This window comes from Mustela lutreola, chromosome 8, assembly GCF_030435805.1.
Source record: "Mustela lutreola isolate mMusLut2 chromosome 8, mMusLut2.pri, whole genome shotgun sequence".
Taxonomy (NCBI): Eukaryota; Metazoa; Chordata; class Mammalia; order Carnivora; family Mustelidae; genus Mustela; species Mustela lutreola.
Window position 1 is genome coordinate 132,465,781 of NC_081297.1, and position 14,795 is coordinate 132,480,575.

Sequence of the window (14,795 nt, forward strand, 5' to 3'; positions counted from 1 at the left end):
AGCAGAGCTTGATAAGATAAAGCTATGTAGGGAAGTAGTTCCCTAGGAATGGCAGAGTCATGACTTAATACTTTCTCTCTCTCTCTTTTTTAAAAGATTTTATTTATTTAATTGACAGAGATCTCAAGTAAGTGGAGAGGCAGGCAGAAAGAGAGAGAGAGAGGAGAAAGCAGGCTCCCTGCTGAGCAGAGAGCCCGACGTGGGGCTGAATCCCAGGACCCTGGGATCATGACCTGAGCAGAAGGCAGAGGCTTTAAGCCACTGAGCCACCCAGGTGCCCCAGTTCTTTCTCTTTCATTACCAGTTTAGGAGCTGGGATAATAGTTATTTATAAGATAGGATGCAAATTACATCTTATTCTGTTTATCTTTGTCCTTATGCATGTATTTATTGCTGTGGACTCATGAATTTTTATTCGGTTTTAAAATTAATTACAGTCCTTAACCTTTGATGCTAAAATGGAGGGATTCTGTTCAAGCTTCTGTGTCTTTTTTACATGCCCTATTAGACTTCTAAGCACTTCCCTTTTTTCTGGTATAATAAAATATCCCAAGTCCATCTTAGAATGTTTTCTGCCCAGATGTGATTCCCTTTAGTCGTTTGTAACTATTTTCTCTTAGTTGAAGTTAATTTTTCACTTCCATTATTTTTTTCTCTGGGGCCAAATATTGATAAAATGTTTACAAAATGCCTGGTCTTTTCTCATTGGTACTTAAGAGATGCATTCATATATCAAGAGAGTATATCACTTACAAATCTCTTCTCTCTGATTTATATTACAGGCTCTATAGGGAGGAAGCATTAATTGTTATTGTGTCCTTACGAGAAATGAATGAATTTGTATGTGTAAAATATCTAGCTGTTTATAATTTTGGCTTACAGTTATAAAATGTTGTCATAAATGGATATCCATGAAAAAAGAGTATAGCATATAGAAACTAATGAGTCTTCATTGCAAGCATATAGTTTTCTCATTTAAAAAAATATTCTCATTGTGTTAATCCTCAACTTTTATCTCTTGCCTCTTTGGATTGTTTTCTAAGAGTATTCTACCTACTAGTTAGCTGATAGATTTTATGAGGACTATTAAAGTAGCAGTCATTTTCTCAACTATTTTTTTGTTACTTGCAGACTTCTGATTTTTCTTTTTGCAAAGTATTTTTGGAAGGCAATATATTTCTATTAAAATTCCAAAGTGACTTTTTGGACTGAAGTCTTGCATAGATATATTTTGATCACAAAATGTACCTTACTAATGCCACACCAGAGTCATCAAGTAGATGAATGGCATGAGTTTGAGAAACAATATTTTTGTTTCCTTATTTTATTTTTCCTAAGGTACTAAACTGCTTTAGAAATTCTGAAGTAAAGATGGGAAAAATGGAATAAAAGCCCTAAAAGAAAATCATCAGTTAAATAAAAATTTCTACTGCTATATTAGTTTTAGTTCTACTTTTTTTTTTTTTTTTTTTTTTTTTGCTTGTTTGGTCATCTTATGTTAAGAATTTATGTGTTTGGCAAAGAAAGTAAAAAAATAGCTGTATAAATTATTAATCTCAATCTAAAAAAACTGACATCTTCAAATTGAGATTGAATATCTACGTTTCAGTAATAATTAATGGACAGGAAAAGAAACTTGGAAATGCCAGAAAGTTTAAATAAAATTGTTCAACTTCTAAACAAACATTGCAAATACTTTGTGGTATGGACCGAATCAGTTTATTAAATAAATAAACAGAACATTATCTTTATTTTTGGTATCTTGGTAAAAGCTTCAATCTTGCGGATTTTTTCAATTAGGCCCTTGCTTCTGGATATCATAACTGTATTTATGTGGAATGCTTTTCCAGAGAGCCTCTTTAAAACACACTTGCAAATATAAGAGCAGGGAAACCATAACTGCCATAACTGCCATGTTATATGACCATAATGATGGGGATAGATTTCCAATTGCAGCCATGAGTTAAAAGAAACACTCTTAACTGTGGGGACTCCAAGATGTTTTTCCCTGATGTTTGTCTAGCATCATAGATCAGAAGGGCAGAATTTGCTAGCCTTAAAGAGCAAGTTGTAGATGGGGTTTAAGCCCTCGTTGATACCTAGTAAGGATCAGATATATACATTTTGGTAAATTCTCATTATTTTTGGACAGCAAAAGCACAGTAAAATAGGGATTCAATGAAATTAAATGTAGAAAGAATAAAAAAATTTCTGATTACAATGTGAATGTTGTTTTTTTCCTTCTTTTTGATTTTTCATGAAATGTGTTACTCTTTCGAAACATGAAGGGTTAAGATAAAGGGGAGGTTCATATGTTTTAGGCTATTGTACTGTGAAGTTAAAATGGAAACTTCTGTATTATAGATTCACTTGAAGTATTATGATTTACACTGAAAGTAAAGATAAAAAGATAGTTGAAATCTAAGCGGAAAATTATATAATGCCTTAAGTTATAAAATTTTAGGGTGGATCTTAAAGGTGATTTTGATTTAGCTGTAACTTGAAGTAATTTTCTTTTTAAGGCAGTGTAATACAAATATGTGAGTGCTTAATAGATCCCAAATAGATTTTTATCAATAGTTTTCATTCTGAAATTTCTAAAAGAGCCAAATATGTGTATTAAGTTTTTTACATTTATCATTGAACAAAAATTAATTGAGAACCTATTAACAAAAATGAATTGATTATATACTATAATGCCAGTCATTCTTTTAGGCCCTAAGGGCACACCATTTGCTTTACTGAAACTCATGAAGTATTAGAAAGATTAAGAAAATACACAGCATCAGAAACCATTAAGATCTATGCAGGGAATTATAAGTGCCTGATAGGCTTAGGTGTAAGAGGGTAATAAGAAAGGGAGTACATGAATTACTCTCTGCAAATTGCCTCTCTGCAAAGGTAACATTTGTCTCATATTTTTAATATTTAAGAAAAAAACTTTAGAGGGTTAATATTTAAGTTTTTTTTTTTAATCAATTTTGCTTAAAATTTCAAGTCCATATTTAAGGTAACCTTTTCCTGTACAATAAAGTTTTTTTTTAAATAGACCCTGACTGCCTCCTGTGTTTCAAGAATTATTTTTCTTAAGAAATTTAAATAATCCAAAAGCATGTTACCTTTATTTTAAAAAATTTTTTTTAAAGATTTTATTTATTTATTTGACAGAGGGAAAGAGACAGCCAGAGAAGGAACACAAGCAGAGGGGGAGTGGGAGAAGGAGAAACAGGATCCCTGTGGAGCAAGGAGCCTGATGCTGGGCTGGATTCCCTGAGGATCATGACCTGAGCCGAAGGTGGATGCTAAACTGAGCTACCCACGTGCCCCAACTTGAAACTTTATTAACAATTGTCTCAGAGACTTCCTAATAATTTATAATTTTTATTGCTACCTTTTAAAACTCTCTTTTATGCTTTCTAAGTTAAAATGTAGTTAAGCAATATGAAAATATTTTAATTTTAATTAGGAAAATATTTTCTTAGAATTATAAATGATAAATTATGGGGTCTTTGGCTAAGTTGTCAGTCACTGAAGGACTTACTGAATTTCAAGTTTTGAGAATGAATTGAGTTTAGAATTTGTGGAGTCCATTTTTTTTTCATTAAATTATTTCTAAATTTGTTTATTTTTTTACTACTATGTTCAATTAGCCAGCATATAATACATTATTCGTTTTTGATATAGTATTTATTTTTCTAAGGAAATAGGCAAGGAGAGTATTTCAAGTAAATAGCATGGGATCAACACTTAAGAATTAGATACAACAAGATTTCAGATCAAGAAAATGGGGTGGAAGTAGTTGAGAAGGTGATGAGAATTCCATTAAAATAATGTAATTTTGATGAGATCCAGTTTATCAATTTTATCCTATTATAGATTGTGCTTTTGATTATAGATTGTCACGTGTAATAACTCTGCCTAATTCCAAGTCATAAGGATTTTTTCTTACGTTTTCTTCTTAAAGTTTTACAGTTTTACATATTGTACATTTAGACCTATAATCTGCTTTGAGTTAAGTTTTATAAAAAGTGTGAGGTTGGGGCACCTGGGTGTCTCAGTCAGTTAAGTGTCTGACTTCAGCTCTGGTCATGATGTCAGGGTTCTGGGATTTATTCCCACACTGGGCTCCCCACTTAGTGGGCTTGTCTCTCTGTCTCTCCCCCTGCTCATGCTTTCTCTCTCTCTCAAATAAGTAAAATCTTAAAAAAAAAAAAAAAAAAAAAAAAAAGAAAAAGTGTGAAGTTTCTGTGTTTTTCATTTGTTTTTTTTTTTTTAATTTTTTATTTTTTATAAACATATATTTTTATCCCCAGGGGTACAGGTCTGTGAATTACCAGGTTTACACACTTCACAGCACTCACCAAAGCACATACCCTCCCCAATGTCCATAATCCCACCCCGTTCTCCCAAACCCCCTCCCCCCTTCATTTGTTTCACATATGGCTGACCAGTTGTTCCCACACTAACTATTTATTGAAAACAATGTCCTTTCTTCATTGTTGCTTTTGTACCTTTGTCAAAAATCAAATGGCTGTATCTGTTAGATCTATTTGTGGACTCTGTTCTACTTCATTGATATGAGTGTCCCTTCATAAATGCTGTATTATTTTGACTATACTGTAATATTTAAGATCATTTTCAGCCTATTTAATACGTTGTTGCAGTGTCTTCTGGCTTTTTGATGATTTGTTATTATCATTATTCTTTAGTATGTTATGTGTCATTTTGTTCTCGTTACTCTCAAGTTTTTCCTCTCGTCTTTGGCTGTCAGAGTTTAATTATAGAACAGGACTGATATTCTTTGTATTTTTCCTACTTGAGTAGCTTCTTAGATCTATAAAGTAATGTTTTCCACCAAATTTGGGATATTTTTGGCCATAATTTCATGAAATACTTTTTTCTGCTTATTTCACTCTTCTGCAGTTTTGCTGTCAGCTATGGATTATGGCTCTTTATGCAGGGATTCTAAATACATGTCCCACAGAGCTCTTTGGTTTTATTTTTCTTTCCTTTTTTCTTCTTTTGTTTTTCTGGTTTGATAATTTCTATTTATATATTTGTAAGTTCACTTATACTTTCTTCCACTTTCTCCAAGTTGTTTTTGAGCCCATTTAGCAAATTTTGTTTTGGTCTTTGTACTTTTCATTTCTGGAATTTACTTTCTTTATAATGTCCACTTTTCTGTTGTCATTTCCCCTGTTAATTTATTGAATATTTTTTGGTTTGAGTTCTTTGTATATATTTATAGCAGCAACCTCAGAGTTTTGTCTGCTAAATCTAGTATCTAGGTCCATTTGGTGTTAATTTTTATTGACTGCTTTTTATCCTGAGTGGGGGTAACACTTTTTTTTTTGAACTGTCTTATAATTTTCAGACAAAAACATTATAGATATTATCTTATAGTGATTCTGGGTTTTGTCATGTTCTTCTGAAGACAATTGAGTTTTTATTCCAGTAGGCAGTTTTCTTGCCTGGATTTCAACTTCATATTTTGTCTCCTTGGTTTGAAGCTTTTTGGATATCTATTCTTATTGTTTTCCTTTGCTGGTTTTCTTTTTTTTAAGGTTGACTTTTGTAGGTCTTTCTTCTGCCTGCAAAACGTGGCAGTAAACCAAGGATTTGGGAAAGTATGGAGCTCATTCTTTCCATGGATTCTTTTTTCCTGGGATTTTCCTGTGTTTTCCAGTTGTTCTGACTAATTTTGGCTCTCTACTCTTAACACTTCAAACCTGTCCAGCTTCAGCTTTCTGTGACTTAAGCTACACACAGTTGAGGAATGTACTCAGTTTAGCAAACCTTCCAACTCATAGCTCTAGTTCCTTGTAACTCAGTCTTTCTTGAATGTATTTCTTTCTTATTTCTGCCTGTGTTTTTGATGGACCTGTGGAGTCTCCCCCATGCTTGTGTAGTTTTGCTGTCAGCTATGGATTATGGCTCTTTATGCTCTCAATTATGTCCAAGATTTTCCCCTTTAAATTTATAGCTGCTTTCCAGCCCTGGATTCTGAGGGCACCATTATAGTCACTTATATCTGCCACAGCTATAGTCATGAAATTTGAGTCAGTAAACCACAAACTTAATTCATTTTTTTTTTTTTTAAAGTAGGCTCCATGCCCAGCATGGAGCCCAGAGTGGGGTTTGAACTCATGACCCTGAGATCATGACCTAAGCTGCGATCAAAAGTTGGATGTCAGTTGACTGAACCACCCAGACACCCCTAATTCATTCCCTTCTTATTGCAGTTCTGCTAAAATTAAGTATTCCTCCAGCTCCTATCTACCTTCTAGATACTTCCCATTGTCTTTAAATAGTATTTAAGATTTTTTTTATTTACTATTTTATGTTTGTTTTCTGTGAGGTTCATATGATCACTCACTTCTCCACAGGAAGTTTAGGACCTTGAATACCCACAAACTTGCTATTCTTAACCCTTCTTGTTGCAGTTCTTTTAAAATAAAATTATCCTCTATGTTGGGTCTGCTTTGTGTATGCTTTCCAGTATAGTTATGTTTTTGAAATTTTACTAATATTTTATTGTTACCTGTGGGAGTTCACAGTATCACTTCCTCAATACTAGAATTTGCAAGACCCTATATAGCTATAAGTAGGTAATTTTAAGAATAAGATCATTGAATGCCTTGGTTTGTAAAATGCCCTTGACCATAAAAGACAAGTATAGAATATATGAAAGAACCATGTCAATGACATCAACTACTTGTTATTTTCTTTTTTTTCCTTTGTTGTTGTTGTTATTTTCTTAACACTTGCTTGAATTTCTTCATTGTAATACTTACTTGGTTATTTGGTATTGTCAAAGTCAGCATCTAATAATTACCCCCAAATTTAACCATTTAAATTCAGCCCTTGTCTCCAGCCCTGTGTACGTATAGGACCAAATAGTGCCAGTCAGCCTATTCCCTCAGCTTTAAGAGACTTCATTTCTCTTGTTATTTAGTGACAAATGTGTACAAGGGCATGAGATTCAGCTTTATTGGAAATTCAGACTTTGGACTTTATCCTTTATATAATTTTTAAGAGGTATTTTTCAACAATTATGATCATTGTTATTTGCTCATACTTACTTAGTAGTGGCACATTTGTTTCATGAGCAGGGATATGTTAATTGTCCAACTCAATCTTTTGTTGTATGATAGTCTTCTCTTTTCCCATAGAGTTGAGTGAGATATTATTATTGAGTAATCATAAGTATTTTTACTGTGTATGAAGAAAAGATTATTGATTTAGAACAACTTCAATAAAGAAAATAATGTTTTTTTGTACAGGTGCAGTTACTAGCAAGAAAAATTATCTACTCATATTTAAGCCTGCTTGTGAATTCAAAGAATGACCTGGCTCTGGCTCATGTTCTCAATATTCCTGATAGAGGACTTGGAAGAGAAGCCTTCACTGATTTGAAACATGCCGCTCAAGAGAAAAAGATGTCTATCTTTTTGGTATGGACATGTTACATTTTCAATATATTTTAAAGACTTATGAACAGTAGATATATGTACCTTAATATAGAATTCTTTTAGCTATGATAAAACAACTTTTAAACTCTGAATATATGCTCTTCTCTTGTATTTGAAAACCTATGGTATTGTTATTTATTACCATATTCTTCAAATTTGATTAGAGAAAATTTTTCTAAAGCAATGTTTTCCGACATGTGTTCTATAGAGTGGTATCTCTGTTAAATTCTCCTTGGATAAATATTTCCAAAGGCAAAAGTCCCTGTTAAGTGCTCTTTGAATAAGATGTTTCCAAGGGCAAACGGTTTGGAAATAGTACCTTTATTGGAAATATTACCTTTATTGTAGATATGTAACGCATATATGTATATCAAAAGCTCTGAGAAGTCTTACCATTAAGAAATCTGCTTAAGTTAACCTTGTTACTTAATGTGTCGTTTCCTACATTATTTAACCTTGGAACTTTCTAACAAATTACTGAAATTTCATAGAATTTAGGATACTCTTTAAAATATTTCATCTTTGTTGGAGATACTCTTTAAGTATAGCATCCTGTATATATTTTTGTCATCGTAAGGCAAGGCCTTTCGAACTACACATGATCAAATGATCCTAAAATGTGAAAGCTAGATAGGGCTTTGTTCTTATTTAGTCTAAATGTTGAGCTTATAAATAAAAAAGATAAAGCTTGGAAGAGTTGAATTAATTGCCTACCCTTGAATAAATCAACACCGTTGACCCTGAAAAACCCTTTGTTTCATATTAAAAATTCCAGTTAAATCTACATGAGAATATAGATTGTAGCATACAATCTAGTATATGTAGTATACTACATAGTAAAATGTTACATAGTAAAATGTAGTATACATACACTAATATTTTATAATTAGTGATACACTCTTATGAATGTATTCTTTTTTTTTAAAGATTTTATTTGTTTATTTATTTATCAGAGAGAAAGAGAGAGAGAGAGCACACAAGCAGGCAGAAAGGCAGGCAGAGGCAGAGAGAGAAGCAGGCTCCGTGCGGAGCAGAGATCCTGATGTGGGACTCGATCCCAGGACCCTGGGATCATGACCTGAGCCGAAGGTAGTGGCTTAACCCACTGAGCCACCCAGGTATCCCTATGAATGTATTCTTATGCCCTTAGTTTGTCACCTTACTTGGCTTCTCAGTTTCCACTCACATTGCCATCACCTTTTTTGGCCTGAATTTTGCCTGGCATCTGTTTGTTTAATTATATGCTTCTGAATTAAAGTGACATGAATCATAAAAAGTACTTACTTTACCTGTATACCAAGAAATAATATAAATGTACCCAGTTTCATAAAGTTTTATTTTTAATGTACTAAATCATTAAACATAACTGAATCATTTATTTTAATTCATAGGTGGCCACATCATTTATTAGAACACTGGAGCTTGGAGGGAAGGGATATGCACCATCACCATCTGATCCTTTAAGGGCACATGTAAAAGGACTGTCTAATTTTATTAACTTCATTGACAATTTAGATGAGATTCTTGGAGAAGTACCAAATCCAAGGTAATGACTTTTCATAAATTGCAAATGTGTGTTATTAATCTGTCTTTAAAATTTTACAGGATCAGATGCAGATTTGACTATATGAGCTATTGAAATGCCTAACATCAACAGTAAGGAAAAGAAACAATATCTAGATGAATAAATTATAATCTCATGACTTTTTTCCCTATTTCTGCCTATCTTTGATTCTAAAATTTTTGCCAAAGTCAAATGGCATGTTCACGTGAAATTTGACTAGAGAAGAGGGCTATTTGTCTTTATCTGGAAGAAATAGATTTTGGAGGACTGGACGTGACTGAACAGATAATTTCTTTAAAATTTGTAGTTAGTACTAAAGGAAACTTATACCAAGAATGAGGAAATTGACAAAGATATGATAAAATCTATATTCTACTTCTGGCTAATTTTTTTCCCATTTTCTTGAGTGTAAATCTCTGGTTTATCTGAAATTTGTTTTTATATGATATTAGAAGTAAGAGATTCTTTCTTATCTGATAAACTCCCATTTATAATATACACATATTGGATGATGAGTAATTTTGTGATTAGTTTTGGGGGTGCAGAAATGAGCTGTATATGTTAACAATCATGGTAGATCATTGCCATTCGGTGGGTATGCTAAAGCGTACGAATGGGTTGGTATTTATTGAACACTTTTTAATGTGTCAGGCTTTTTATGGGGATTATCATTTGATCATTACAACAACCTTACATTATAGGTACTATATAAATACCCAATTTATAGAGGAAGAAAGTGAAGTTCTGAGACTTAAGTGATTTACCTCAGTCACATTGCTATTTAAGTAGCACAGCTGGGATCTGAACTCAGTTCTCAACCTGGAACCCATTCTCTTAATTACTGTATCTTATTTCTTGAAACTTCTTTTCATTTTAAGATTCAAAGAAGAATTTGTTTCTCAGGATTTTATTCTGAATTGTATCCTCTGTCTTTATGGATGTCTATTACAAGAAAGTGAATTTGAAAGATGGTTTTGAATATACTTTATAGCCAATATCAGTGGCATCTTCTGAACTTTCAAATAATGTATTGGCTGCCTATTTCTTCTAAGATAGTGGATAATTTTTAAAAACATTTTATTTTTAGCAAAGCAAATATAAGTATATTTGGTTAAAGTCAAATAGTAAAAAAGTCCTCCACAGATGGTCTTTAAAATTTTTTTGTGTGTTTGTTTTTATATTTACTTCATTTAAATGAAATTTTAATGCAACTATTTGTTGATTTTTTTTCCATTTGAGATATTATTAAATTCCTACCCTGGAAGATGGTGATTTGCTACTAACTCACCAACCTCCCAGCCACCCCTGGTCTGTCTTCCCCATCCTGTCATATTCACAGAACTTATCTTCTTTTATCCTTCTAATATAGTTATACCACAATTTCAGTTTAAGTTATATTTTAGAATTTATATTATTATGACTCTGTAAATACTGCCTATACCTAAGCTATGTGATATGCTGTAATTATACTTCCTTTCTTGTACAAATTTTTTGTGTTTTTCCTAGACTTAATAATTATCTATTTTTCTCTTTTGCTTTACTTCCTGTATATTCATCATCGATTCTCTTTTGAGCTTTCCAACAAAACCATATATATTCTTCTTATTAGATCATCTGTCAGTTTTGGTTTTTGCCCTTGAAGGCATTCCCTCTAGAGAGCCCTCTATCTTCTTTGCTGAGTGTGCACTTTTGCTTATTCAGCCTGTTTCATAGTGGTAATGGTGAAGCTTCATTACCTGTGAATTTTCTTTGCCTCTGCATTATTTTTTGGATCTTGTCACTTTATTTTTAGCTGATAAATCCCTTATTTTACTCATATAGCTTTCTGAGAATAATAGGAGACAAATACCTTTATTGTATTCTCACATTTGGTTGTATGTGATCTTATGCCATGTTTTATTTATTTAAGATTGTTGTGTTTATTTCTAAGATTATTTTTATCTGCTTCCTGGAGGTTCTTTATCTAAGTTGAATGTTTTTGTTTGTTTTGCTCTCTTTCATGTTGGAGGTATTTCTAAAATGCGTGGTGATTCTGAATAGTCCTTTTATCATATTTAAGAATGAAACCATAGAAAGCTGATTAGTAGCTCTATATAATGGATTTCATTATAGTATGGTAGCCATTGGCTCTTTTGTTGGGGATTCTGCAATGTCAGTAAAAATAGGTCTTTTCTTTGGGACTTACCCCCAAAGTTCCCAGAGTGGCATCCTTCAGTCCCTTTTGGAAAGCTGTAAGTCTAGCTAATAATATGCTGGAATTTGAGGTAGGGTAAGGGGTTCATGTTGAGTCTCCCACTTCAGTATGTAGACTTTTACTTAATCACTCTATTTTTAGTCCCTGCTGCCTCAAGGTCCAGAGCCGATTTGGTAGCTTCTTCAGAGTAGTCTTGCTTTCCATGCTTAGGGGAGAGAAGTGCACTGGCCTGACTGCTCAGAATAGGAGAGGCGATTTTAGGTGTCTAAGTGCTTCTGATGTAAACTGTCAACCAGCTTGCTTGTTTGCAGCCCCTTCTTTATTGTAGCCTTCAGTATTGAATTCGATTTCTGAGAATTTCTGGGGTTGCTTCTTATTGGTGTCTCTTTCAGCAGTTACTTGTGTTTTAGCTTTCTTTGTTCTGAAAGTAGTCAGCTACCACATGTAGCTGCTTTTCATTTTTCCATGCTTTCATTATATGTCTCTGCTGTCATCTGTTATTGTCTCCTCTAACATTCTCTTTCTTTTTTAAAAAGATTTTATTTATTTATTTGCCAGAGAGAGAGAGAGAGAGGGAGAGACATAGAGAGAGGGAATACAACTAGGGGGAGTGGAAGAGGGAGAATCAGGCTTCCCGATGAGCAGAGAGCCTGATGCGGGGCTCAATTCCAGGACCTTGGGATCATGACCTAAGCCAAAGGCAGACACTTAGTGATTGAGCCACCCAGGTGCCCCAACATTCTCTTTCTTTGCGGATTTTAAAACACTTGTCTTTTTGTCATTTTTAGTGCAATTTTAGGAGGGAGAAGATAAAAATGTGTATATTCAATCCAATGTAGTTTGTTATAATTACATTCCTGAGGAATTTCTTTTTTTTTTTTTTAAGATTTTATTTATTTATTTGACAGAGAGAGATCACAAGTAGGCAGAGAGGCAGGCAGAGAGAGAGAGAGAGGAAGCAGGCTCCCCACGGAGCAGAGAGCCTGATGCGGGACTCGATCCCAGGACCCTGAGATCATGACCTGAGCCGAAGGCAGTGGCTTAACCCACTGAGCCACCCAGGCGCCCCTCCTGAGGAATTTCTGGTTGGGATAAATTATCTATAGGAAAGAAGTACATTTTAGGGGCATCTAAGATGAGAGAATAGACTTAAATTCTTTAACTTATCAGTGAGTTATTTTGGATATCCTCTCGTCACAGTGAGTAATTACTCTATGTTCTAGGGAAAACACTAAAGAAGTAGATGTCTAAATAGTGGGTATGTTCATGTGGATGTCTATTTAAATAGTCCACCTGAGCAATTTTTCTTTCCTTTTTTTCTCCTTATTTCATCTTTATTGTGATTTTTGTATCTTTTAAGTGTATATTTCTCCCCAGGCTGTAAAGTCTATGAGGGTTCTTTTGATTTTCTGCACTAATATTCCCTAGTCCTGGCACAGTTTCTGGCACAGAGTAGACACTCAATTATTTATTTACTTGTCTGTTTTTAACTGACTCACAGTAATTCACTTTTCCACTCTATTGAAGCTATTCTACCAAAGAACACTTGTGATCTAGTTGGTGTAGAATTTTTGGTCTCTGTCGTGCCCTTAAATTTGATCATTTTCTTTCTTAGAACTCTTTTTCCCTGTGCTTCTGAGATTTCAGTCTATTTTCCACCTATGTCTGAGACTGCATATATGCAAATTCGAAACCTATATTTCAGTGAGATTCAAACCTCTTTCCTGAGTATCAAAAATATATCTTCAACTATATGTTGTGATCTCAAAGGCAACAAAAACTTAACATATTCCAAACCAAATCGTCTTCCTGCAAACCTGCTTCTTCTCCTAAAGAGCCCAACTTGATGAAGCCTCTCTTCCTCCAGCTACATAACAGGAAATCTGAAACATATCCTAAACTCCCATTTCTTCTTTAACTGTCCCTTCAGTAACCAAGATCCATGAATTCTATTTTTTTCTTTAAGATTTTATTTATTTATTTGAGAGAAAGACAGAGAGAGCATGAGAGAGGAGAAGACCAGAGGGAGAAGCCTACTCCCCCTGGAGCTGGGAGCCCAATGTGGGACTTGATTCAGGTACTCCAGGATCATGACCTGAGCTGAAGGCAGTTGCTTAACCAACTGAGCCACCCAGGCACCCCCATAAATTCTTCTTAACATTTTGATACTCTTTCTTCTCATCTCTAGTCTTATAGCTCCTATCTTGATTCCATTTTTTAATGGAAAGTCTGTTTTCAGACTTTTATCCTTTCTTGCTTAAACTTCTTCACTTCTATCGGAGTTATTCTTTCTGCCTCCAATCTTGAGTTGCCCCATCCTATTGTCCTTACTACTGCCAGAGGTCTTTCCAAAACAACAAATGTTACTTCTGTGAATGAAATCCTTCAATGACTTCATATTAGGTATAGGCAAAGACCCCAGAAGCCTCAGTATGATATAGAAATCCTATGTGCTCTAATTCCTGCCTGTATCTTGCTCTGACCTCTATCTCTCAACCTCAAAACTTAGAGATAAAAATGTGTTTAACTCTTATAACTGATTATAATAGGGTGGAGGTGGTAGGGAATCACAATAATCTTCGAATCAAAAAGAAGATGGAGAATAGATAGGGAAGAAATGAAAGAACAGATTCTCACACTTCCCTCCCTATTGCCAAATTTTCATCAAGCCATTTTAGCAGTAATTTGGTTGTATTTCTACATTCTGCCAGTAGGTGCCACCATAAAATGCATACTATATTTTCCTGAAAAATATCTTAAATTAAGGGTTTCAGGTTACATAAATTAGTTAGTTCTCTCTTGTTCAAATGTTTAAAATTGTGTATTTCAAGTTTATGACAACTTTTTAATATACACTTGAATTCATTGGACTAAATATTATACCTTTATAGAATGTTAAATCTACTTGAAATTATCCAATCCAAAATCATATTGTTACATTTTTCTCATTTAAAAATATTGTAGGGGAGCCTGGGTGGCTCAGTAGGTTAAGCATCTACCTTCGGCTTGGGTCATGATCCCAGTGTCCTGGGATCCAAACCTACATCGGACTCCCTATTCAACAGGGAAGTCTACTTCTCCCTCTTCCTCTGTGTGTGCGCTCTCTCTTTCCTTTTCAAATAAATAAATAAATCTTTTAAAAAATATCCTAGAAACATTTTTTATATATCTCATGGAGTACTTTTAATCATACTTAATTTTTATTTTAATTTTTTAATTTTTTTATAAACATATATAATATTATTAGCCCCAGGGATACAGGTCTGTGAATCGCCAGGTTTACACACTTCACAGCACTCACCATAGCACATACCCTCCCCAATATCCACAACCCCACCACCCTCCCCCGACCCCCCCCTTCCCAGCAACGTTCAGTTTGTTTTGTGAGATTAAGAGTCTCTTATGGTTTGTCTCCCTCCCAATCCCATCTTGTTTCATTTATTCTTTTCCTACTCCCAAACCCCCCACCTTGCATCTCCACTTCCTCATATCAGGGAGATCATATGATCATTGTCTTTCTCTGATTGACTTATTTCGCTAAGCATAATACCCTCTAGTTCCATCC

The 14,795-nt window shown here is 34.0% G+C and overlaps 1 protein-coding gene across 2 annotated transcripts in view; it reads left to right on the forward strand.

Moving 5' to 3' along the window:
• Nucleotides 1–14,795, forward strand: part of PARPBP (PARP1 binding protein) — a 72,988-nt gene that overhangs the window by 26,693 nt on the left and 31,500 nt on the right. For both annotated transcript variants that reach the window (XM_059186673.1, XM_059186675.1), the window contains 2 exons: nucleotides 7,284–7,454; nucleotides 8,864–9,018. In XM_059186673.1, the coding sequence (XP_059042656.1) occupies nucleotides 7,284–7,454; nucleotides 8,864–9,018 (326 nt within the window). The remainder of the gene's footprint in view (nucleotides 1–7,283; nucleotides 7,455–8,863; nucleotides 9,019–14,795) is intronic.